At 45.2% G+C, this 25062-nt stretch overlaps 9 protein-coding genes across 9 annotated transcripts; 6 read left to right on the top strand and 3 right to left on the bottom strand.

Annotated features, from left to right (window-relative positions):
* Positions 1-6168: 6168 nt before the first annotated feature.
* Positions 6169-7633, top strand: RVB1 (RuvB ATP-dependent DNA helicase pontin; the record flags this gene model as incomplete). The annotated part of the gene is made up of 3 exons (XM_058500812.1): positions 6169-6312; positions 6356-7123; positions 7169-7633. 3 exons carry the CDS (start codon positions 6169-6171, stop codon positions 7631-7633), a joined length of 1377 nt encoding a protein of 458 aa, XP_058349629.1.
* A 620-nt stretch (positions 7634-8253) lies between these two features.
* Positions 8254-10394, top strand: ONS95_007311 (uncharacterized protein; the record flags this gene model as incomplete). The annotated part of the gene is made up of 3 exons (XM_058500811.1): positions 8254-8560; positions 8691-8836; positions 8883-10394. 3 exons carry the CDS (start codon positions 8254-8256, stop codon positions 10392-10394), a joined length of 1965 nt encoding a protein of 654 aa, XP_058349628.1.
* An 891-nt stretch (positions 10395-11285) lies between these two features.
* On the top strand, positions 11286-11778 carry ONS95_007310 (uncharacterized protein; the record flags this gene model as incomplete). Its single annotated transcript, XM_058500810.1, has 2 exons — positions 11286-11351; positions 11413-11778. 2 exons carry the CDS (start codon positions 11286-11288, stop codon positions 11776-11778), a joined length of 432 nt encoding a protein of 143 aa, XP_058349627.1.
* A 1283-nt stretch (positions 11779-13061) lies between these two features.
* ONS95_007309 (uncharacterized protein) lies at positions 13062-15488 on the top strand (the record flags this gene model as incomplete). The annotated part of the gene is made up of 4 exons (XM_058500809.1): positions 13062-13441; positions 13486-13998; positions 14045-14645; positions 14691-15488. The coding sequence occupies 4 exons, from the start codon at positions 13062-13064 to the stop codon at positions 15486-15488; spliced, it is 2292 nt and encodes a 763-aa protein (XP_058349626.1).
* Positions 15489-15847: 359 nt separating this feature from the next.
* On the top strand, positions 15848-18781 carry ONS95_007308 (uncharacterized protein; the record flags this gene model as incomplete). The annotated part of the gene is made up of 1 exon (XM_058500808.1): positions 15848-18781. The coding sequence occupies one exon, from the start codon at positions 15848-15850 to the stop codon at positions 18779-18781; it is 2934 nt and encodes a 977-aa protein (XP_058349625.1).
* Positions 18782-19053: 272 nt separating this feature from the next.
* Positions 19054-19775, top strand: ONS95_007307 (uncharacterized protein; the record flags this gene model as incomplete). The annotated part of the gene is made up of 2 exons (XM_058500807.1): positions 19054-19122; positions 19176-19775. 2 exons carry the CDS (start codon positions 19054-19056, stop codon positions 19773-19775), a joined length of 669 nt encoding a protein of 222 aa, XP_058349624.1.
* A 748-nt stretch (positions 19776-20523) lies between these two features.
* ONS95_007306 (uncharacterized protein) lies at positions 20524-21477 on the bottom strand (the record flags this gene model as incomplete). Its single annotated transcript, XM_058500806.1, has 1 exon — positions 20524-21477. One exon carries the CDS (start codon positions 21475-21477, stop codon positions 20524-20526), a length of 954 nt encoding a protein of 317 aa, XP_058349623.1.
* Positions 21478-22070: 593 nt separating this feature from the next.
* Positions 22071-23045, bottom strand: ONS95_007305 (uncharacterized protein; the record flags this gene model as incomplete). Its single annotated transcript, XM_058500805.1, has 4 exons — positions 22071-22183; positions 22230-22373; positions 22458-22764; positions 22827-23045. 4 exons carry the CDS (start codon positions 23043-23045, stop codon positions 22071-22073), a joined length of 783 nt encoding a protein of 260 aa, XP_058349622.1.
* A 95-nt stretch (positions 23046-23140) lies between these two features.
* On the bottom strand, positions 23141-23692 carry ONS95_007304 (uncharacterized protein; the record flags this gene model as incomplete). The annotated part of the gene is made up of 2 exons (XM_058500804.1): positions 23141-23554; positions 23606-23692. 2 exons carry the CDS (start codon positions 23690-23692, stop codon positions 23141-23143), a joined length of 501 nt encoding a protein of 166 aa, XP_058349621.1.
* Between the last annotated feature and the right edge of the window lie 1370 nt (positions 23693-25062).

Here is a 25062-nt window from a genome sequence, read left to right as displayed (position 1 = left end):
TAACAGTCGTATAGTATAAATAAGGCGGCTTTGAACAATACCTAAAGTAAGCAAGTAGCTATACCGGAGGTCTATCAACACTCCTCTACAATATTAGGCAACCCCTCCACAGTAGTAGGAGGTTAAAGTCACCCGTGGTACATTACAAAAGGATAGTAAGAGATAGCACCTCAAGTACTATTACAAACCAACCCTAGGCAGTATCAAAGTCTAACCTTAAAGTTCTATAAAAGTAGATTAGTTTTATAAAACAATAAGGAATATCGGAGTATAATATACTTACTAATATTTATAGGGCTACTTTCAAGAGGGAGGGGAGCTACTAGAGTAGCCTTGAGATCAACAGATAGAGCTAGTATAAAGGCCTTAGGACAATAGATAAGAGCTGTCGAAATAGCCTTAATTCAGTAAAAGTAGAAAGTAAGATAAGCTGTTAAAGTAGCCTTAAGATAAAAGTAACAAAAACCTAAGAATATGATTAGCTTAGTCAACTACAGTCAGAGAGAGTACTTCCTAAGTTAGCTAAGGCTATTATATCAGTAGCTTACAGCTTAACAGAGCTAAACAGGATTATTCCCGAGATACTTTAACTCTTTCACCTGCTATTCAGTAACTTAGAAAAACCGCGAGAGAGACAGAGCAGCTCGACGTTAACACATAAAGCATAGCATCTTACTATATTACCTTCAGGACACACTAGTACAAGGCTTCTAATAGCAGAGTTAACTAGTTACTAGGAGGTAGTAGAAGAAGCAAGTACTAGAGAGGATCTATCAGCGTATCTATCCGGCACCAGAGCCTAAGCAGGTAAGAAGGAGAACTACTAAGACAGTTAGTCAAAGAAATAAGTAATAATATACTTTTAAGGATTAAAGACATATAAAGTTAACACGAATAAGGAAGAATAAAAGCAAGAGAGCATCCAAGAGAGGTATCAAGGAAGAAGTGGAGTTATTAAAGTTATTAAAGGAAGAGGAAAAAGTAGAAAGAAAGAGAGGGGGGAGAGGACAAGATTATATAGACACAAGAGGCAGAAAGGTTACTACCTAATCAACTAGCAAAGATCTCACCTCTCACTCGTTATAACTATACTTCACTTTACTAAAGTGAAGATATTCACTAGTCTCCAGAATTCTCTAAGAGAGGTCAGAGACTCAGAAAAGAGTCAACTTCAGGAGGTATTAATTTCCAGATCAAAGGATATATTCGCCCTCCGCTTAGTATAGCCTAGCAATATCTTAATTTACTTCAACGTACTTTAATATAGCTCTATAATAGGTCAATTTACTTTAACTTACTTCTAGGAACTCTCAGATATCAGTCGCAGATATATCGTAAGCTAGATAGAACTCTAGAATAAGTCTATATACTTTAATACTCATAGGTATAACTCGCTAATATCTTATTACCTTATTATACTTATAACATAGGAATATCACTAGTTCTAATATATTACTATTGTTTCTATATTACATAAGAGGATATAACAAAGTCGGTTTTATATAGTAGTAGTATATATAAAGTTACCTAGGTAGATAGATACTAAAGTACTTTATATAGTAGTCTCGCCTAGCATAGCTCTATAATAGGTTAATTTACTTTAACTTACTTAGAAATACTGATCGCTGATATCTTATCAGCTTATCGCAACGTACAACTAAGGAACCTCGCTAGCCTTAATATTTTAATATCTTTACCCTAACGTATATTCTTACCACTGCAGTTTTATTATACTCCTTTCCCATAGTTAATCAGATAGTTGTTCTAATACTTAGAAATAATAAGATTAAACAGATAAGCGCAGCTAATACTTTTAAAGCCTTCACGAAAGAACCGAGACCAGCGCAGTCGTAAAAGCCGTCTCTAGCGCACCGATCTAACCCTTATAGAAAGGATTGAGACTATATACAACATGCCACTCTCAAAGCTATATAGTATTATAGATACTACTTGTGACGAGCCTTCACTACATAATAAAGTCATGTCTTTATATTTAAAACAAATATTAAAACACCTTTCCCTAGACCAGGACTGTACCCCTTAGGAAAAGCAAGTATCTACTCTAAGAAGGCTGATATTTAATAAAGGAGACACTATCTTAATTACTCGTATAAGCTTTAGCAAGAGTATTATATTTTAATCATATTACGTTCTTACTTAGCTTATCTGCCTCCAGATAACTCCACTGAATCGACTCAGTAAAGAACACCTTTTTAATATCAAACTACTCGGAGTAACTAAACCATATCTCTTAATAAACGAGACCAAGTATAACGACGATTTACTATTACAGTACATTACAGATAGTATATATAATCATATTCTATTATCTCCTAAGCAAGCTATCTCCAAGGACTTCCGCAAAATCCTGAAATTACCTAGCTTTAATAGCAGAGTTGGGCTTATAGCTATCGACGAGCTACATTTCGTCGAGCAATAGAAGGACTTCCGAGTACAATTTGCTATATTAGGAGAGCTCCAATCAATACTACCTAAAAATACCATATAATTTAGATATATAGCAACACTGCCTTTAGATACATTATATTAAACACTTCATATAGCAGGCTTTAAGAAAGTCACTACGGAGCTATCGCCATACACGACTACTATTATTCGTACTTCAATCGATAAGCAGGATATATCCCTAGCAGTTATACCTATCCCGCGAAAGAAACTTACTGTTTTCAACCGACTATACTACCTACTAGACTAGGCCATTAAAGTCGATACGTAAGAAATCATACCTAAGAAGATTCCCAAGATAATTATCTTTATTAACAGTATTAAGTAATACAAGTAACTTACACGTTAGCTACAGCACTACCTTATATTAAAGACAGCTACTTAGTCAGGAAGACGTTATACGAATAATACCTTAAATAGTATTATTAAGATTATATAGACCTTCTACTCTCGGGTTTCTTAATCAGATAGAGATTTAAGATATAACGCTTTTTATATCTTAGGTTCTACTTATAGACTTATAATTGCTACAACCTCGATAGGAACTAGAATAAATATTCCAGATATTAGACAAGTAGTAATATAAAAGTTACTAATCGATCCAATACTAAACGAGCTCTAGTAACGAGCAGGATATAGCGGTCAAGGAGAAGGATAAACCTGCGAGGTATATATATTCGTACTATATTAAGTAATAGATAATAAAGGGAAATATCCAGAACTAAAAGCTACAAGTTCTAATACAGCTCCAAGTCCTAAGGTTTTATTATAAAAGCCGGTACACCGAAACCTTCGTCATCTGTTACCCGGGAATCGTATTACAATACAGACTCAGTCCAGACTCAGAGAGACTACTTCTATTAGCGAGGTGCTAGATAATATATATCCGAGTGATATTAAATCAGTTAACAGTAACAAGAGTACTACAAGTGATACTAATAAAGCTGAACCGACTAATACTATAGATAACAGCAAGAGGCTCAAAGTATAGACTCAGTCTAAAATAAGATCTAGAGACAACCTACCTACTATATACAAAGAAGTATATAACATAGCGTATCAGCGGAACGTGTTACTAAAGCTCTTAGGTAAATATCTACTCCTAATTAAGAAGAGAAACCGTCCTTTAAAGCGTAACTATTATACAGGGTATAACCCCGACTTAACCCCCCCTTCAACAGAGTTACTACCTAGGTCCTATATAAGACTAGACGTGCTAAGGAAGAGCAGCTATAGAGCTTTCGCCCTCTAGATATTAAAAGAATAGTATACCGAGTATACTCTTCTCTTCGACTCCTTATTCCCGAACAGTTGTTTTTATCTAGGGCCTGAGATATTTATACTGAGCTTTACTATTCTTATATTAGCCGCGGTATATACTAATCAGAAGTCTAATTATAAGAAGCTCAGCTAATTAATATAAGATAAGTTAATTGTAAAAGTTCCCTAGCTTAATAAGTAGGAATACAAAGAGAGCTAGAGAGTAAGCCTATTAAATAAGCTATTAATACTCCATGAAGTAGTTAAGAAAGAAGTATAAAAGGAAAGAATATTAAGAGCTATAAAGAAAAGAGCTAGTAAAGAGTATACTACTGAAAGCAATCGAACTAGCGATTCTCTTATACCTACTCCTAATATAATATAGTCTTCACAAGGTCCAGCGCTTACTACGTTAAATAATAAAATACTACCGCCCTCTCCTTATACTCCACGAACTCTATCCCGTTACTAATTAATATTACTAATCCCTTTACAACCGTCCCCATCAGTAAAAGATATAAACACAACACTAATCCCAAGTCCGAGTAGGATTAATTAGTCACTAAGAGTATATTGATCGCGCTATTCGACTCCCTTACTAGAGCGCCCTTCAGTATTGCTTATAGATAGCCTAATAATAAGACAGGCTGTCAAATAGCAAATATAAGCATCCCTGAGTAAAAGGTATATATAAGAAATACTAGAAAATAAACATCCAGCTAATACTAAGAGGGGGCTTAAGAGGACCAGCGAATAGCTCAGTCCATTACACCGACATAATAAGAGACGCTAAGAAGGAAGTACTAGTTAGTAAGTAGATATAGTACCTAGGAAGTAAGTTAAAGTAAGTAGGCTAATTAGAGACTTAGATATAAGGAAAAGAAGTAAGGTAAGCCAACTGTAATACTAATACTTGATATAAGTACTGAATATTAATACCCGGATAGTAATCCGAAGTAAATTGAAGTAAGTAGGCTAATAGGAGATAAGATAACATATAATATGATTTAATTAATACTAAAAAACTAGAGTACAGATAAGAAACCGAAGTAAGTTGAAGTAAGTGAAATAAACGTAAAGCGGTAGCTAGTATCTACCTCGACACTTAAACTTATACGACTCTTATAAGCAACAACTTATCAAACAAAGAGTAATATAATATTACTCGCTATAATTATCTTACCTTATCAAGAGGTCAGCAGTAATATCTAAGCGTGTAATTAAGAAATAACAGAGGCGTTTCTAGCTGAAAAGGCGCGAACATATAAGCGCAGGAACGCCCACTCAGCTGTAACTTCATCAATTAACAAGCTATAATTAAAAGGATAACATAGGGCGACTCTATATACCTTTCTTATCCTCAGATATTAATTCGTATCATATAAGAATATATAGTTAAGAAATCGCAGAGGTATTTCCGGCTGAAAAAAAGCAAGCGCAAAAGCACAGGAACACCTACCTAGCTATAACTTTATCAACTAACAAGCTATAATTAAAAGAACAACGTAGGGCGACTCTATATACTTTTCTTATCCTCAGATATCAATTCGTATTATATAAGAATACGTAGTTAAGAAATCATAGAGGTGTTTCTAGCTAAAAAAAAGCAAGGGTCTACATTAAGTAACGCCTACTTAGACGTAACTTTATCAATTAATAAGATATCACAAAAAGAACAACAGGAGGTAATCAGGTATATCTTTCTAATCCTCAGAAAATATTCAGGTCTATATATAGAGGTATTATTAGAAAATACTAGGGAGGTTTCCAGTTAGACTATTCTGCTAAGTGCGAGTAAGAAATTAACACCTTAGTCTTAGCACGTATACTTCACCCTTAAGGAAATCAATACAAGCAAAAATAAATATTTTATTAAATAGATAAATAGATTACCTACTGTCTATAGTATACCCGAAGTTATTTGAATAGTTATATGTTAAGTTATAGTAAAGTGACTAAAGAATTAAAGTCGGCTTAAAATTAATCTCTATACAAATCAGCACTATTTTCCCTCAGACGCTTCGTAGCGAGAAAACCTACCCGGACCCACGCGTTACCTAATCAAGCAGTAGCACGGCGCTAAAGAGTAAGTTGAAGTAAATAAACCAATGAATAGTCTATGCGCAGTAAGTGGAGGTAAATAGACCAATGGCGACAATAGGTCTATACGCACCTAGGCGGGCGGTTTTCAAGCAAGAAGTGGCTGTCTGAGATAAGCTTGAGCCAAAGGTCAGCCTCGCGTCAGTCACGTGCTCAGCCTGATTTTCATTTTCATCGCTTGAATTCTTAAGCCTTCACGCGTTGATAGTTTGCGACGAAGCTCATCCTGCTATGATTAATGACTTTTTGACGTGTTTTTCCATCTAAATCTTCTCAAGAATCATCATCTAAGTTTCCTTCGCAATCTATCCCCTCCGATCGACTTCATACCTGCCTTTCAACATGGTTCAGATCAGCGAAGTCAAGGGCAACGCCCGCGACAGTCGTACTGCAGCGCATACCCATATCAAAGGCTTGGGTTTACGGCCTGATGGTACTGCTGAAAGACAAGCAAATGGATTTGTAGGCCAAGTTGCGGCTCGAGAGGTAAGAGCTTTCAATTCGATATAAAACCTAGCTAACTTCAAAGGCCTGCGGAGTTGTCGTCGACCTCATTCGAGCACAGAAAATGGCTGGCAGAGCGATATTACTTGCAGGGGGACCTGGTACAGGAAAGACAGCTCTCGCCCTCGCAATCAGCCAAGAACTCGGTACAAAGGTTCCATTCTGTCCCATCACCGGCAGCGAAATCTACTCGTCCGAGGTCAAGAAGACCGAAGCTTTGATGGAGAACTTTAGAAGAGCTATTGGATTGAAGGTCCGGGAAACTAAGGAGGTCTATGAGGGAGAGGTCACCGAGCTGACACCCGAGGAAGCTGAAAATCCCCTTGGTAGCTACGGCAAGACCATCAGCACCCTGTTGATCGGCTTGAAGAGCGCAAAGGGCCAGAAAAAGCTACGACTCGACCCGAGCATCTACGAGGCCATTCAAAAAGAGAGAGTTACGGTTGGAGATGTGATCTATATCGAGGCAAATACGGGAGCTTGTAAGCGTGTTGGCAGATCTGATGCATATGCGACGGAATTCGACCTGGAAGCTGAAGAATACGTCCCAATACCCAAGGGAGAAGTGCACAAGAAGAAGGAAATTGTTCAAGACGTCACACTACACGACCTAGATATTGCCAATGCGAGACCACAAGGAGGACAAGATATCATGAGTATGATGGGACAGTTGATGAAGCCAAAGATGACTGAAATCACCGAGAAGCTTCGTGCTGAAATCAACAAGGTTGTCAACAAGTATATCGACCAAGGTGTTGCTGAGCTCGTCCCTGGTGTCTTATTCATCGATGAGGTATGCATTGTCCAGATCCCAACTAGACTCCACTAACATAGAAAGTGCCACATGCTTGATATCGAATGCTTCACATACCTCAACAAGGCACTGGAGTCGAGCATCTCACCGATTGTCATTCTTGCCTCAAACAGAGGTATGTGCACGATCCGTGGTACCGAGGACCTCGTCTCCGCACACGGAATCCCACCGGATCTTTTGGCTCGTCTCCTGATCATCCCTACCAATGCATACGAGCCTGAGGAGATCAAGAGAATCGTCCGAATCCGAGTTACTGTTGAGGGCCTTGCAATCACAGAAGCTGCGCTGGACAAGATCGCAGAACATGGTTCGCGGATCAGCTTGAGGTACGCACTACAGCTCCTCACGCCTTCCAGTATACTTGCGCGAGTAAGCGGACGCAATCAGATCGATGTCATGGATGTGGGAGAGTGCGAGGATCTTTTCATCGATGCTCGGCGCAGTGCAGCAATCGTTAATAGTGAGACTGGTACCGGTTTTATCAACTAGAGGAACGACAGGATGAGAGCCAGCTTTGTGTGGCCGTCCTCGGATCTGGCTGGGGTTTGGCGTTGAGGAATGTCTTGGAGCGTTTGTCATGGAGCTGGCACAGGCGGAGCGAAACCAGCCCATCCCAAGCCAACTCCCTCTAGAAGTGTACGAATATCAAAATTTGGGGTACTTTAATCAATCTCAAGATCAATTTCTAATTTGTTTGCACTGTTCAGCATCCTCTTCCCCATTTCCACGATGCTGGTGCTGTTGGGTGGGTGTAATAAAAGTGCCGCTGCTCCTGCGAACGGAACCTGTGTGGACAAAGAAAACTCGCCTACGAATCTGCGTCTCCAGACGGCTCTCCCGAGACAACAAAGGCACTACGCCTGCAATAATGGCACCGCTAGGTTTGGGATGCTTGGGTGGTTGACTGGACGAGATCATTGTTTTTCTATCCCCAATGGGCATTGCATACAAAGAATCTGGTCAACAAGAAGGCCATTCATGATATTTTCGTGCCTCGTTCCTCTATTTCTTTGCTCCAGATCCTATATCTCGACGACATCCCACAACGGAGATCGTCAGATACGTTGAGAGATATGATGCCCGTTTCCGCAGCGGTGCGCCATTCAAATATGGACACTCCACGGTCGCCAGTGAGCATCTCGACCGATTCCAGTCGACGTGGTTCTTTGAAGCAGGTTCTTCCAGAGATGCACGCCGATTTACAGACTCCAAATTCTCCACGAACCCGTTTGTCACGAAAGCGAGCTGCCTCGCTGATTACTGACAATGCAAAAGAACCAAGAATAGGGGATATGCCCCGAATAGGGGATATGCCTCTCAACAGCGCCAACACCAGCGGACCTCCAACTTCGGACCTAACAAGAGAGCAAGTGTGTCTTTGTCAACCAGACCCCAAGATACCTAGACCTCGAAACGGTACGTGACCAGTATATTCTTTGAGGAGTCGATGCTGTGGCAGATGTTTTCCGCACCTGCACAATCTATTTCTTTATGATTTTCTCCAAAGGGCCTTTGATGAAAACTCGAGAGCTAATATTCTTTGTAGCTTTCATCCTTTACCGCCAGCATCACCAGGCCCAGGTTGTCTCCCAGAATCCTCGACTTGCAAACCCCGAGATATCCAAAATCATTGGCGAACAGTGGAGAGATCAAGCACCTGAAGTAAAGAGTGACTGGAAGAGACTTGCAGAAGTACACACAATCCGGGGGCTGTTAAGGGAGTGCTAACGACCGCCAGGAAGAAAAGCAACGCCACCAGAGAAAGTATCCAGGCTATAGGTACCAGCCTCGTCGAGCGGGTAAGTTGAACGGTTTGCGCTCGACTTCTATATCGGGTGACGATCCAACACGCTGCCCAAAGTGCAACGGCAGGTACATATCAACTCCAAGTACCCCTTTAACACCATTCACACCAGCCTTTTCCGCAGCTTCAATGACCGAGCGCGTATTACCTCCTTTTACTTCCTCCCACACCCGAATCGAAAGACAACCCTACGCAAGCCCAATGCAAAACAGGATGGATACACCTCGCGTCATGTCCCATCAACAGACTTTCCACGGACCACAGTACTTGCCTTCACCTGAACTTCTTCGAAAACGTAAGGAACGAGACGAGGACATGTATATACATAGTTCACCTCCAGGTCAGAAAAAGTACAGGGGAGTAGGATACGTAGCGAGCTCTGCTATACCTGCTTGGTCCCCCTATCATGATGGCTTTCCAGCAAATCCAGCAATTTACGGACAACCTGTTCCCGGGCCTGGCATGCCTCCTCGTCGTGAATCAATACATCGACCCATGGGACCTCCCTCCTGCTCCCCCTCAGTTAAGCATCCACGCCATCAAGACTTAATTCGCTCAAACAACTCCGACGAATCACTCCATCTGCCTCCCCTCCTGACCCAAACGGGCTTTATTGCTAAATCTCAGCAGACGGACTCTAGGACGGAAGCTCGGTTGATCCATGCTAAGAGCGTTGAAGCTATGGTCATGACAATGCCGTACGTCGGCAAGATCCAAGTCCTCACGAGGGTATCTCCTCCTCTTGCACCTCCAGGTCCTACAAGTCCAGCTCAAGAGATTCGTGGCGCTGTCGTCGCAGTTGAGGGTACTGATAAGGCTTTGCTGACTGAGATTGGCACTTTCATCCATGAGTATCTCAGCAAAGACTTATCCTGTGCCATCGCAACCTGGGCTACATCAGATCAAAAGCAAAAGGAAACCAACCCAGAGATGACTGGCGCTCCAAACTCTGCCGACGGGCAAGAAAGAGATCCGTTCATCGACTACCTGTCTATCATTTCAGAATGGCACAAGAAATCCCAAGAAATAATCAAATACATCACCACCACCCCTACTCCGCCATCGAAAGAGCTGATACCTCCATCCGAACTCAAGACTAAAATCCTCCCTGTCGCTCTCGTACCAGGCGGTTTCTCCTTGAGCACATCCGACACCTTTGCCCTCCGCATACCCATCAATGATTCTTACTCTCCAGTCGACCACTGGCAATGGACGGCGACACTGTGGCGTGGTATTGTGGGTCCAGATCTCACCATCTATGTTAGCCGAGTAGGTCGCGATGAGTTGAGCAAATACGGAGAGGTTCAAATCCTTCGAGAATGCCCTTGTATCATCGTACGAATACCCGACGGAAATACCAAGATGGATGACAAGACCGCTAGGAGGTTGGGCTTTGAAGTTGTGGAGTTTGTAAGGAATATGGAGACAGGGTTCGGACGGACATGACTTTGCTTTAATTTGGATACTGGATAGGGGACTGGTGGAAGAATTTTGCATTGAGTGCATTGAGTGCATTGCTTTCACTGTTTTATTATGGCATCGCAATTTGTAGTTTACAGATCAATAGATTTGGTAGACCTATTGCAATTGAATGCTCCTATCTATAGATGCTAAGCATGTCTTTCAAGCAACTCTACAATCACATGCTCTTTATGCTCTCATCGTTGCAAACTCAATTGAATGTCATCCAGGTAAGCTGCCAATAAGAACAAAGCTGCACGTGTGTCGGTAGAGTTTGACCACCCCGCATTTTCTCAGATCCAACAACACATGATATGAAAGGCCCTCTCGCACACCTGCAGCCATCACTCCAGTTTCGGAATCAGCCCAACTTCCAAGCAAGAAGTGGACTGAATGACTCTTTCTCACAATCGAATCCAATCACAGAAGCCAGCCTCGGCATGCATCCCTAAATGCTGACATTCTCACCACATCGAGAAAGAGAAAAAGAATAAGCCCCATTACGCGAGGACATTCTACTGGCTCAGGACTACGACGAACTAAAGCTATACGGTCGAGAATCTTAACGAGTCTGGCCCTTTCTCACGGAGATCGTAATTGGCTGTTGCTACCTTCATCTTCCCGTGCTGGGGGCTGAGAGTCAAGTGATCAATACCCCGACCCGTCTCAACTTTACCAGAGAGACAGATCGAGATTTACTTTCGGAACTGACAGTTCATTAATAATATTCCGATGGTTTGCTTTGAAACCTAACTGAAGGATTGGAGCCTATCATAAGTATATAAGACGCCCTTGGGTCACCCTAACCTTAAAATCTACATCCTATGATCCCTATCTATCATACTGGTCCCAAACAATCGCAACAAAATCCACATCATGGCAAAAGGTTCATGTCTCTGCGGCGAACTGAAGTACAGCTTCAGCGGTGCACCAGTGATGCAGGTAACACATCCTCTCTCCCTTTCTCCTAGCCTTCTACTTATTTCTTATTGACACCGCCCAGGCAATCTGTCACTGCGTAACCTGCCACAAGTTAAGCGGCAGTGCATTCACTACCAACGTCCTCGTCCCCAACACATCTCTTAAAATTGTGTCCGGCTCCTCTAACATGCGATCCTGCTCGTTACGCCACAAGAGCGGCATGACTATCACGACTCACTTCTGCGAGAAGTGCGGTACGACAATTTATAAAGAGGGTACGGCAGATGAGTTCAAGGGCTTGTGCATTGTGCAAGCTGGAACCTTGGATGGTGGAGAGGGTGACATGGGTTTGGATGATGTGGAAGTCAAGGCGGAGTTGTGGGTCAAGGAGAGGGCGAAGTGGTTAAATGCTCAGGAGGGATTGGGACAGATGCAGGAGTTTTCTTGAGGTGCCAGCGAAGTGGGGTACTTTGGGAGCGAATGCGAAACATGACGATGTAGTCAAATTTCCAGATTGTCAGGTGTGAGTAGAGCAGTAGCCTTTGCTCCGATTTTGGTGAATTCTTTACTGCATGTGTCACATTCGCTTATTGTAGCGATAGTCTCCTTGCGTTGAACTAAATAAAAACACAAATTGAGATCACCTTGCAGCTTCTTTCAACGCCACAGCATAGCAGCCATCGCTCTGTATGGATGACTTGGAAGGACAGCTAGGGCAGTCTGGGAATGAATTCTAATGCTCCTCACCTGAAATGATCTCTTGTCAGGATCAAGATCATCCAGCACAGTCCGAGTTATCTCTCAGACCATTGAACGAGATTTGATATTGAGGATGCAATTTGTATCCTGCCCTCTTCCAACAGGCGAACCGGCAGAGGACTCTGCGCGGTGGCAGGCTGTCACGTCGCATCGGATGTGGTCTCGTTTTGGGTGGGGATCATACTTGCCAATGGCTTCTTCGCCTCGTTACTAGACTTCGCGACCTTGATCAGCCCATCGATCGTCGCTTAATTTTGAAGATTTTCTTCATTTTGTTCTTCGTATCTATCCGGCATTAAAACTAAACATACCATTGACTCAGCATATGGTATCCGCGTCGGAAGGTCTTGTGATTGGAATATAGGATATATGGTGAGGCATGAATGTAGAATTCGTTGGGATCAGAGACAGATATTATTCCTGGTGTACACTTTTTCGGTGAGGCAGGTACACGTCGTTCGTAGCTGAGAATCGAGATGAATTTTAGTCATTTGCCCAAGCTACCTCTTACCGAGTTCATCTCACAATATTGATGTTGAACATCGCAAGTTCCTCAATCACATGATAAATCTCGGGTAGCGAGGCTTCGATCGACAAAAACATTGCTACTGTAGGCTTCTGTGAAATCCACATGGTCAACTTTGAAAAGAGGATTAACAAAAAAAGAGTCCAAAAATTCGTCAAGGGTTTAAGCTTCCTCGGTGTGGCGTTCCCCCTTTCTTCCCCAGGATCTATTTAGCGGGGTAAAAACGGACCGGCCGAGGTCAACCACCGACACACTTGAGACAACACCAGATCCACGCTATGTGTTGCCCTTGTAAGCTGATAACATTCTTACATTTTCAATCCTTCATATAAATTGTAATCCTGCCTTCGATATTGTTTCATTCTTATTTTACATCTTGACGTCACGAATCCACGACAACCGAGTAATACGGAGTATTGTGGACCGTGCTTCAGACCACAGGCAAGATGACGACGACTGCTTTGAAAGTTGTTGGACCTCTCACTGCTCCTCTTCCGGATGGTCCAGTTGGGAATTATTATACCGAAGCACAATGGAAAACTTTAATGGCTTTGATGGATACGGTCATTCCGTCCATCAAGCGGGAATCAGCCGGATCGACATCCACCCTCGATGAAGAGCTCATCCCGGACACGTTATACTCCACAGCGGTCCATCAAGTCCAACGAGTGGTAAAAAATTCCCCAACAGAGGTCCAGATTGATGAATATCTAGCCGAGAAGCCAAGTGACAATCCGGAATTCCATGAATTGGTGAAGAGGACTTTGATGCAATACAGTCGAGAAGATGCTAGGAAGGGATTTTCGTTCTTACTAAGCGGGCTGAAGTAAGTTGCCATCAACGATCGTTGCCTGGTATTGACCCTGCTAGTACGAGACTTGGATCTCTCTTATTCACTTCTTCCATCACTTCTTTCCACGAGCAACCTATCCCTGCTCGAACTCAGATCCTTAACTCATGGAGGACATCTCGCATTCCTGCTCTGCAAGCTGCATATAAGCAAGTCACGTTCGTGGCCAAGAATCTCTGGATCAAGACCTCTCCAAGTTTCTATTCTGCTACAGGATTCCCTAAGGTTCCGGACCACTATCAGCCAGGACAGCACTTCGAGTATAAATTCGAGCAATTCGGCCAAGATGGATTTCAATCCGGACGAGGTGGCAAGGAAGACGGATCTGAGGTGTTTGAAACCGATGTCCTGATCGTTGGATCAGGATGTGGAGGAGCTGTTTGCGCCAAGAACCTTGCCGAGGCAGGTCATCAAGTCCTCGTAGTCGACAAGTCATACTACTTTACCCCTAGCCAGTTACCAATGTCCGAGAAGGATGGAGGGATTCATCTTTTTGTTGACGGTGGAGTTGTTTCGTCTGATGACGCTTCAATGTTTGTTCTCCTCCCTTCCTTCCAAACGTATGCTCACACAGTGCAGAACAGTGATTGCAGGCAGTAATTGGGGAGGTGGTGGAACCATCAATTGGTCTGCTTCACTTCAGCCTCAGTCATTTGTGCGAAAGGAATGGTCCAAAGATCGTGGCCTACCCCTGTTCACCTCGGCCGAGTTCCAAGCATCTCTGGACCGAGTTTGTGATCGAATGGGCGTCAGTGATAAACACATCCGCCACAACCATGGCAACGAGGTACTGATGGAAGGAGCACGACGTCTTGGTATGAGTTATAAAGCTGTGCCACAAAACACAGGAGGCAATGAACATTTCTGTGGTTATTGTACGCTTGGATGCGGAGCAGCAGAGAAACAGGGACCAGTTGTATCCTGGCTTCCAGACGCACAGCGAGCTGGTGCCAAATTCGCTGAAGGGTTCGACGTTGAGAAGGTTCTTTTCGAAACAATTGGTGGCAAGAAAACTGCCGTTGGAGTCAAGGGCAGGTGGACATCTCGTAACAAGAATGGTGGAGTGGATGGCCCTGACACTGCTCGAGTAACCGCTTCAGTCATCGTACGAGCGAAGCGAGTCATTATTTCGGCGGGGACACTAGCCTCTCCCATCATCCTCCAGAACAGCGGCCTGACTGTAAGTATCTTCCTCTCTGTGAGATTTGCACCTGACATCGCGTAGAACAAACACATTGGCCGCAACCTTTACCTTCACCCGGTGAACATTGTAGCTGCTGTATACCCAGAAGAGACTCGTCCCTGGGAAGGTGGTATTCTGACATCGGTCGTCGGATCACTTGAGAACCTCGATAATCATGGCCATGGGGCAAAGCTCGAAACGACGGTCATGATGCCCTCATGGTGTTTGACCTTCCTCAACTGGAACAACGGTCTGGACTGGAAGCTGCAAGCACTAAAATATCGACACATGAACTCTTTCATATCCATTGTACGAGACCGTGACACAGGACGAGTATACAAAGACCCTGATTCTGGATCAGCTAGAATCGAATATTCTCCAAGTGCTTTTGACCGAGCCCACGCGATGGAAGGTGTCCAGGCGTTGGCCAAGATCCAATTCGTGATGGGTGCAAGTGAAATTCATATCTGCATAGCTGGGACACCATCCTTCATCCGAGAAAGTCCCGGACAGAGCGAGAGCTCCGAGGAAATAACAGCTCGTTTCGATACATGGCTCGAGGATATCACGAAGATCGGGAATAAGCCACCAGCAGGAATCTTCGCTTCTGCTCATCAGATGGGTACTTGCCGCATGAGTAGACGAGCAAATATGGGGGTTGTCGATATGAAAGGCAAAGTCTGGGATACGGAGGGGCTGTATGTCTCCGATGCTTCTGTCTTTCCCTCTGCGAGTGGTGTGAATCCAATGATTACCAATATGGCAATCAGCGATTGGATCAGTAGGGAATTGAGTAAGGATATTGTGAAGGAGAAAATGCCTCCAATGGCTCGACTGTAGAAATTCTGAAACAATATGAATAGAAATGAAGGAACTGGCTGGGAGATGCCTGGATATATGTCATGGATATACAATGATTACTCAACCAAACTTTAGCCACCGAATAAGAATACCGAAAGTTAGAGCGTACGAGGCTAACACCAATCAGTAAAGAAGTGGTTTTCTGCAGGCATGTATTCTGGCGCGATTCATGGTCTATTGTCGAGGAACTTCACTACCTAGGCATGATAACAGTTTCTTGAAGTGCATATTATATCACGTGACATGCATTTCAACTTAATTTTGTTCTCAACATCCCGCTGTACGCGTTGTCCTAACACTTCACTTACAGCGCTCTTCTAGGCGCCAAACTCTCCCGAATGCATGCTGTAGCTTTAAACGTTATTCGCACGGCTCACAGACCAATATCGAGACGCGCCTGTCGAATTGTCGCCGGTTGCAGACATCCTCTTCCACATCGAGGCTTTCATCGATCACCGACCTCCTACCAAATCCCCGAAGACCCAGCAGCTCCTGGTACTGGGGGAAAAGCAGACCAGCCACCGAATAACGTAGAGCCAGAGTCGGAAGAGATAAAAGAGCAGGATGGAGAGGAGATAAAGCCAGAGATCGTCGATCTTGTAGCGCCGAAGGTGAAGAATCGAAGAACAACCTCTGGACGGCAAAGAGGCTTACTTCGCCAGAAACAGCCAGAGGGTCTGCCTCCCCTTGTACTACCAGAATGGTTTTGGACGAATAATGTCAAGTTGGCTGGCGACTCCAAGAAATTGAGCGGATCCCTTGCAGTTTATGGAGCTCTTGCATCAGGAGATCATGAGGGTGAAGATGGGGCCAAATTGAACGCCGAAATAGCCCGTCAAATTGTCGACATCTCCGATTGTGGCCTGGAAACTACCGAGTCAGCAAAGTACACAATACACGTGGATGTTTACAGAGAGATTCTAGCAACGTTACGCGCGGGTTTGTCTTTGCGCCCCCCAAAGAATTCTGGAAATCTTCCAGTGCCACGACCGGTAACTCTGTTGCAATGTCCCAAAGACGGGGGAACCTTCTATCTGGACTCAGTTATCGAAACAATAGCCTCGAAATTACATGCAGATCTCATTCGTTTGGATGCTCAGGACCTTGCCCAGATAGCTGGACCGTACGTAGAGGGAAATCTAGCGTGGCATTGGTCGGCAACGTCGATATTGGCATACAAAGCACACAAAGTGGCAGGGAAGTTAGAGGAGTATGACAAGGAACTGGAGGACGAGAATGACGATGTTGACGGAGCCGAAGAAGAAGAGGATGCTTCACCAACACCGAAAGCGAATGGGCGCATGAGTCTTTCTGATCTGCTCAAGGGAAACTTAAATGCTCGCTCCTTCATACCCACTGCGCCGAGAGGATTTCCCAAGCACTCAAATGGAAGTGGCAGCAATACCATTGGGGGCCATAAGTTCGACTTCGTCACAGCAATAGGAATGCCGGGTCCTGCACAGCAGCCAAGCTCTCAGCCAACAGATCAATGGAGTGAGCTGAAAATGACCAATTTAATGGACACGCTGGTTGATGCACCCAATGCTAGACCTGTGCCTTCAGGCTTTGATGCTTCTGTGAGCACATCGAGACCTTTGATTGTTCAGGTCAGAGATTACAAGGAACTGCTTGGAGTTACAGAAGGCGCAGATTTGCTTTACAAGTTGAGGACAGCTATCAACAAGAAATGGCAGGAAGGAAGGGATATAATCCTAGTTGGAACCACATCATCTGAGGAGGGAGAACCAGCTCTATCCCGGCCCGATATCCAGCACCTCCAATCTGATATTGTCGATGGTGAGAAACGGACAATCTTTGTCCCTCCGGATCGTAGGGAGCATCAAGATATTGCGTTTGAGACGGACGAGAAGGCTCGCATTCGAAGCATCAACGTCCGAAATGTTGAGGAAATGATCTTGAAATTAGTCGATGGAACTGACCACATGACACCGGAGCTTAACATCGAGAAGGATATCGACAGTGCCACTGTTTTCTCTGCCGGATTGGAGGACGCTGTTTGGACATATGCTCGTGTTCACAGGACAGCAATGACGATCCTAGGATTGGAGAACAACATCACAAGCATTGACGGAGCTGTCTTCAGCAAGGCACTGAAGGTACTTTCCGCAAGTGACCAAGCTAAATTCGCATGGGGAGCCGCCGAGTTGAAGTCGGAAGATGACGAGGTGGAGTTGATGCTTAGTGAAAGCGATTTAGCGGCTGCTGAAAAGAAGAAGTCCAAGGAGAAATTAAAGGAGATCCGAAAGAAGTGCAATCAGCAAGAGGCGAAACTCCTCAATGGTGTTGTCCTCGCTTCTGACATCCGCACCACGTTTGGAGATATTCGAGCTCCCAAGGAAACAGTCGAAGCTCTAAAGACACTGACAAGTCTGTCTTTGATTCGTCCAGAAGCGTTCTCTTATGGAGTCCTTGCAACAGACAAAATCCCAGGATTACTTCTTTACGGCCCCCCTGGAACTGGAAAGACACTCCTGGCAAAAGCCGTTGCAAAGGAAAGCGGAGCAACTGTCCTAGAGGTTACCGCTGCCGATCTAAACGACATGTTCGTTGGCCAAGGCGAGAAGAACATCCGCGCAGTCTTTACTTTGGCCAAGAAATTATCTCCCTGCGTCGTGTTCATCGATGAAGCAGATGCCATCTTCTCTGCTCGTGGTGAACACAACCGAAACGCGCACCGCGAAATGATCAACCAATTTCTCCGAGAATGGGATGGAATGAACGACTTTTCAGCTTTCATAATGGTCGCCACAAATCGGCCATTTGATCTTGACGAAGCCGTACTTCGACGTCTCCCTCGTCGCCTACTTGTCGATCTACCAGTCGAGAAAGACCGCGAGGCTATCCTCAAGATTCACCTCAAAGACGAGATCTTGGACGATTCCGTCTCACTCGCGACACTCGCCAAGGACACACCCTTCTACTCCGGCTCCGATCTCAAGAATCTCTCCGTCGCGGCAGCTCTAGCATGTATTCGCGAAGAGAACGCCATTGCAGCACAGCACTCTGGAGATGAGCCATACGTCTACCCCGAGAAGCGTATCCTCACCAAGACGCACTTTGACAAAGCCATGGAGGAGATTAGTGCCTCGATCAGCGAGGATATGAGTACGTTGACGGCTATCAGGAAGTTCGATGAGAAGTATGGCGATCGTAAGGGTAGGAAGAAGAAGGGTCCTGGTATGGGCTTTGGCGGAACCACAATAGCCGAGAAGGATTCAGAGGCAGCAAGAGTGAGGAAGATGGGGCTTTAAACTTAGCTGGCAGCATTATAGGCGTATGGATTAGAATTAGCTAGCATATTCTGGCAGGGTGCATTCTTGTATATCTTTGTAATAGTAGATAGAACATCGAGAAGGTTACAGGGTTGATTCATAATATGATACTTTACCCGGCTTTGTTAAGTAAGCAGGCCTCATGCTAAGCGAGACTATTCGACCAAGAACATCAACCTCAGATTAATCCGACCATCAGTAATAGTTTTGTCCCAGCATATGGCAGGCCGTACCAGCCTCCGGACTACAGAATGACGACCGACTCTCGTATTCTTCTCATCGGCAAAGAGGGATCGGGAAGGGATGCACTTTGCACTCGAGTAGGGATGAGTCTTCTCCGTTTCCCAAGACCTCACCAACTGATCATACACAGCTCAGGACAGGACGATACATAACCCCTCCTCCTATGACAGAATATGACCCTACTCTCATGGAACCAATGACCAAATGGGAAAGCATTATCGATGGCAACAAATGTACCATCGAAGCCATCATTGCTGGCACAGGAGATCTCGACGACCATTTCGTAAAAGGCACTCTGCTCGGGCGGGGTATTCACGGCGCGGTTGTGACATGGGATGTCACGTTACGAGAACAGTTCGCCTCTATCGAGGACCAGGTCTTGGAAGTCAAGAAACTAGGCACGGAACACTTGCCAGGGGGAGTGGTTTATCCAGTTGTAGTGGCGTTCACGAAGATGGATCTTATTGATGGGAATGACAGTATTGGAATGGGGGACGACTTCGTGGCAAAACTGGGCTTGACAGGATATTTCAACACAAGTGCTGTGAGTGGCGATGGCGTTGACGAGCCATTTTCAAGTGTGGTAAGGGAGGTATGGAGGAGAGACGGGTATCCGGCCAGAGAGGAAGTGCCTATCCCAGTATCTCGTAAGGGGAGGGAAGATGTACCGCCAACCAAAGGCGATTGGTCTGTCAACTTGAAGGCAAAGCTTCGCAAAATACTATCTTGATTAAGGAAAATCCATTTGATACACAAGATCAATCATGACTCTCCATTCTACGTACACCCATTCCTTCGAAGCCCTTTTCATTCGACTAGAATATCGTTCTTATACCCCGCCATCAACAGACCGGAATATCACATACATACTGTTTGATCAACGAACAAGCCAAACTCTGGATTGGGGCCGCCTGTCCGTTGCAACCTGAGTGAACATCCAAGGGCCTGGTGGAGAAAGTCCAACCAGTTGCAGTGCACTTGCCGGTCTTTCCTCCACCCGAAACACTCAGACCTGACCCGAAGGTCTGTTGTACATTACATACTTTGAATGTTGCACCAGACGAGGGTCCACCAGTGCCAGGTCCGCTAAGGAAACTGTTTTGACTGGAACAGAAGTCTGGGTTGTTTACTTTGAGAGCCGCATAAAGGTAAATAAAAGTCTCTCCTGTACACATCCACTGATATATATCATAGGTGTTTGTTGCGGGCTGTGGCTCGGGGGCTTGTGTTGAAATTGTGACTGGTGGCTTCGTTGTGGCTGGGGGTTTAATTGTCGACGAGGCTTTAGACGTTATGGGATTGCTTGGATTGAGAGGATCGAGCTGCTAAAGTCAGGATTCGGTTCTCTTCTGCACAATACGAACTTGACAGCTTACAAAGTCAGGATTTGAATTGCCACATGTACCCGAGCAGGGCGCACTGCAGCATGGCCCACTGGAACAAAACGTCCCACAGGAGCTTCCAGCGGCGCGAATCTTTCATCTGGGTGGAAGTCGGTACAGGATAAGTGCGTCCGCCGTAGATGAACCAGAAATCAGTAGACTTGGATTGTCCCACTGTAATACTCTTACCACCGGGGATTGATGTTGTGTATGTTTGAGACAAGACTGTAATGCGCCCTCCATTAACACTGAAATAGCCCAAATATCCGCCGCTTTGACCAGGAGACGGAGCTGACCCGGCAGACCATGGGTACGGGGGTGGATGGATAGTCCTTGTAACTGGAGGTGCGGTGATACCTGGTGGATAGACATTTGTGATGATGATTGGAGGTGGCGAATACTTGTCGTTGGGTACAAGACCGAGCCGGGTCTAGATTCAGTCACGACAACATTCCAGAACGAAATGACGCTGACAACCACGTCCGGAATCGAGAGCGTTGTCGTGGTCGTTGTCCCTGTAAATTTGCCATTTGATACCCATCCTACCTCAAGGCTTGTGACAAAAAGTGGAAATTTGATCGTGGTAGGTGAAGGCAAGGTGGAAGGGGGAAGCACCAAGACGGCTGGGACAGGGCCATAGACCGGGCTGCCAAACGAGGGGTTCCAGACAATAGGATCCACGTAGACCACGGTAGCGTTTGTCTGGGTACACGCTCCTGGAGGGCAGTATCCCCGACTGCATGTGAAATCGCAAAGTTCCGCGTACAAGTTGGTGTCCAGTCCTGGGAGAGCGTACCCAGGTCCTGAAGTCTTCGGTGTAGCAGCCACCTGAGGTCCTCTAACCAAACATTTGCATGCCAAAGGGGGACAAACACCGTACCCACAAGAATAAGAACAGATACCACCGAGATTGCCTTCACCAACGCCCTCGACGCAAGCTTGTACTGCCGGAACAGTACTCTGGCAGGGAGGACTTGGCAATGGAGAATATCCCCAAGTGTTAGCGAACTTGTATAAATCTCCATAGACTGCCATGCTCTTGCCTTCCATTGGTATGCCTTTGTCTCCTTTATAGGCTGTAAGTTTGCCAAGTGCGCCTTGGGATGTGCAAGTACAAGCAATAATGGGACAGTACCCTAAGCTCAAGTCAGCATAGGACTACCGGAGGCATCAACATCGCTTACCGTATCCACAACCGAAACCACAAAGGCCTGCAAGATCTCCCGTTCCAGAACCTCCCGTGCAAGCCTTGGGAAGAAAAGGGGAAATGATCGGAGTAGAGAGAGGCTGTTTAGTATACCCACAGATATCTAATGGACAGTAGCCTGTACCATGGCAGTAATTAATCTTGCATACAATTGATCTTTTGAAATCTTACCATAGTTGCAAACAAAGTCACAGAGACCTTCATAACTAGCACTCTTCCCAGCGACTGGATATGCAAGAACGTTTCGGGACGATGGCCTTGGGACTGGCTTTCCCATTTGAGTGCAATAACATGCTCCTACAGGGCAATAGCCATAGGAGCAAGCAAATTCGCAAAGTCCTTTGAAGTCATTGGCACCAGTACCTGCGACACAAACCTGGTTGTTTGATTTGAGAGTTGGGGTGGCTGAGATTGCATTGCCAACCGCACCGCCAACTCAAGCATTCCAGTTCTGAATCTTGTTCATACAAGCGGTGGTGATAGTTCCGCCACTTACTGTATACGTTACTTTGGGTGTCTTGAGAGTGACAATCACGGCACCAGTGGCTCCTGCTTGGTATTAGCGGGGTACGATATGCAATGACATGCATCCTACCGGCCATAGAAACATTTCCATGATAAATGCCAACACCATCCCATGGCTTCTTCGCCCAAGTCCCAACAGCCTGCTTACCACCAATGCTGACCGTCACTGTGACACCTGTGGCAGAGCCGAGCATTGCAGAATAGAAGACCTTGTCTGGAGTCGATCAAGTAAAGTTAGCAAAGGACATCGTTTATGAGTACTCCGTACCATGAGCTGGTTCTCATGATATACACTGACCTTGTGCTATCTGTCCTGGTGGAAACTCGACTTGAAATTGTGTATGAGTGTTTCCAGAAGTACCACCACTGGAACACGGACTTCCCGCAACTGGATTCCGCCGAAACCAGGCTGTGATTCCTTCTTGTGTGACAGTCGAGATGTTGTTCTTGTATGTATCAATCACGTATGGAAGGAACTGCCTCCAGGCATCGTGCGGCATGCCACTGACATAATTGTATGGCGAATTTCCGGCCTTTGGCCCGAAAACATCCATTTCATTCATATGTAATGGACCGATATAATGCGATTCTCCCCAATCATTCCACTAGATTTTCAGGTTCAGTATCTGTCATAATATCAAGGAGGTACAAGTCAATTAATACTCACGGTGATGATTTGGACAAATTCGGGTTGAAGATACTTGACCTGCTCCCACCGGTCGTACCACAAGGAATCACCTCTCCACATCCAATTCTTCTCAAAGCCAGGCATGTTGGTGAAGAACCATGGTGAAACAGGCATCATGTAATGCGAGAAATCGCTCCCATCTCCACCAAAGACATTATCAAGGAATTCACCATACGAGGCATCGACATAGGTATCCATATCTCTTGGACCCCATGGCCATCCAGCCCAACCTTGTCATCGATTAGCTGCAGTCAATAGCTGAAAGAGTCTTCCACAATTACTGAAAAGACCATCTACAATGCCAGCTCCGATAGAAAGAGCGTCTTTGCACCCTTGGACGACCAATCAGGCACAAAGTGGCAACCAGTAGAAGCTTTGATCGTCTTCCAATCGGCTGCAGAATCCGGACCTTCAAAAGTCGAAACGAACGGCTTCCCATTGTACCGATAATAGGATGGCCTTCCTGCGTAATCATTGATGTACTTGATCACGGATTCTTTGGGGAACGTGCAATTGGCAGCGTAATCAAAAGAGAAGAAGAGGCCGAATTTGAGTTTATCAGCTGCTGCGAACGCGGCTGGTAGGGCAATATCAGTGGTAGCCTCGTTTCGAGCAAAGTTCATAGCAAATGCATCAATATGTGCAGCTTTGGCGGCATTGATATCGCTTTCCCAGTCCGCGGCTGTGTACTTTCCGCTGTTCGACACCTTTTAAACGTGGTCAATGTAGGCTCGATTACAGACTTCCAAGTAGCTTACCATAAAGTGGGCAAACACCGCTTTTGCACTCACTTGAGTCGAGCACAGTTGTGACACAAGTGTCGCTGCAATGAAGAAGAACCTCATGTTGAAGCTCAACATCAATATTCTGGAGCAACGTCGAGATGTTCATCTCCGGCCTGGATATCAGTGCAGATATCTGCACTTTTAAGGATATATCGATTGGAAACCGGTGGCACAAGAACTGCTCCCAAACTTCAACAGCAGGAGAGACTATTTTGAGCGATGCTAGACGAAGCCACGATGCATCTCTTCCAAGGGTAAATGCACGAACAATCAATTAAGCGAGTGCGGTAGGAGATACAAAGATTCAGGCCCCTGGGCACCCATTCACCTCTTTGGTGGGATCTGATAGATGACCGAGGACGATGAGAGCTTTGGGAGTTGGCTGATGCATGGGCTGCCTTGGGTGAAATTGCAGTTCTTGATATGAATGGTTCCCTCGCCATATCATCTTAGCGTTTCCCCTAGAGATTCGAATGTGAATGAAGCAATACGGAACGTAATTCTGAAAATGTAGACGCAATCTTTGTCGGCAGATCAGCCATCCGGGCGAGCTAGAGAGACGAGGTGCATGTATTTTGTAGCAAAAAGCTAACCGCCATCAACAATTTAAGTATCGCCTTCACCTATCGTAGAGCCTGCCAGTGGTAACTGGGATTCGCCGCTACTCATGCACATCGTGTCTCGCAAAAAGTTCCAAAGACAGCTCGTGAAATACCTAATGAGGACCTTTGACGGACCCGAAGCTCGGGCCCGAAACGGAAGACTCTGATTCCTGATGCTGCAGGCGAGTTAGGGGTTGCTGCAAAGTCTGCATCCACTATCACACCATGTCCTACCATGAATGGTCAGCAAGATCTGGATCAATTATGGTTAAAAGTAGCCCGTTGATAGAACCCGGCTGGACGAGATTGCCAAGCATATAGGGCACAGATACGCCTCTCTCCCGCTTGGTGCTACTCTCTTTTCGGGGCTTACCCCGTGAAGAGCTCTGAGTCTGGAGACAAGAAAAGCACACTGAATCTTCAAAGAGATAAAGACCGAGGTCATGGGGTATTAAAGATATACCGGAGTGCTACACTCGACTTACAGTGCAGCTGTTGCACTTGGACCCTCGTGCCTTGGAGCTTGGCATTCTCCGAATTTTGAATCGAGTATTGTCAGGATCAAAATAGACGCAGAAAGCCACTAAGCTGTCGCACAGCACTTTGAACGCCTCCTTTCATTCAAAGGGAGAAACAACCAATGATGAGTTCCAGTTCGGTTAAGGAACTCGCAGTACATTCTTGCGGTAACTGCTTGCTGTGGACGGAATTCGAGTATGCTCATACACAACGAATGCACCTCGTCTCACGACTGGAACAGCTGGGCCAGAGTAAGGTAAATGCGTGCACTAGCATCACGGCCATGATTGCTGAGCACGTCTGCCCTAG

Source organism: Cadophora gregata (genome assembly GCF_030347475.1).
Source record: "Cadophora gregata isolate MNR1 chromosome Unknown scaffold_19, whole genome shotgun sequence".
In the NCBI taxonomy this organism is placed as follows: domain Eukaryota; kingdom Fungi; phylum Ascomycota; class Leotiomycetes; order Helotiales; family Ploettnerulaceae; genus Cadophora; species Cadophora gregata.
This window is presented reverse-complemented; position numbering and strand designations above follow the sequence as displayed.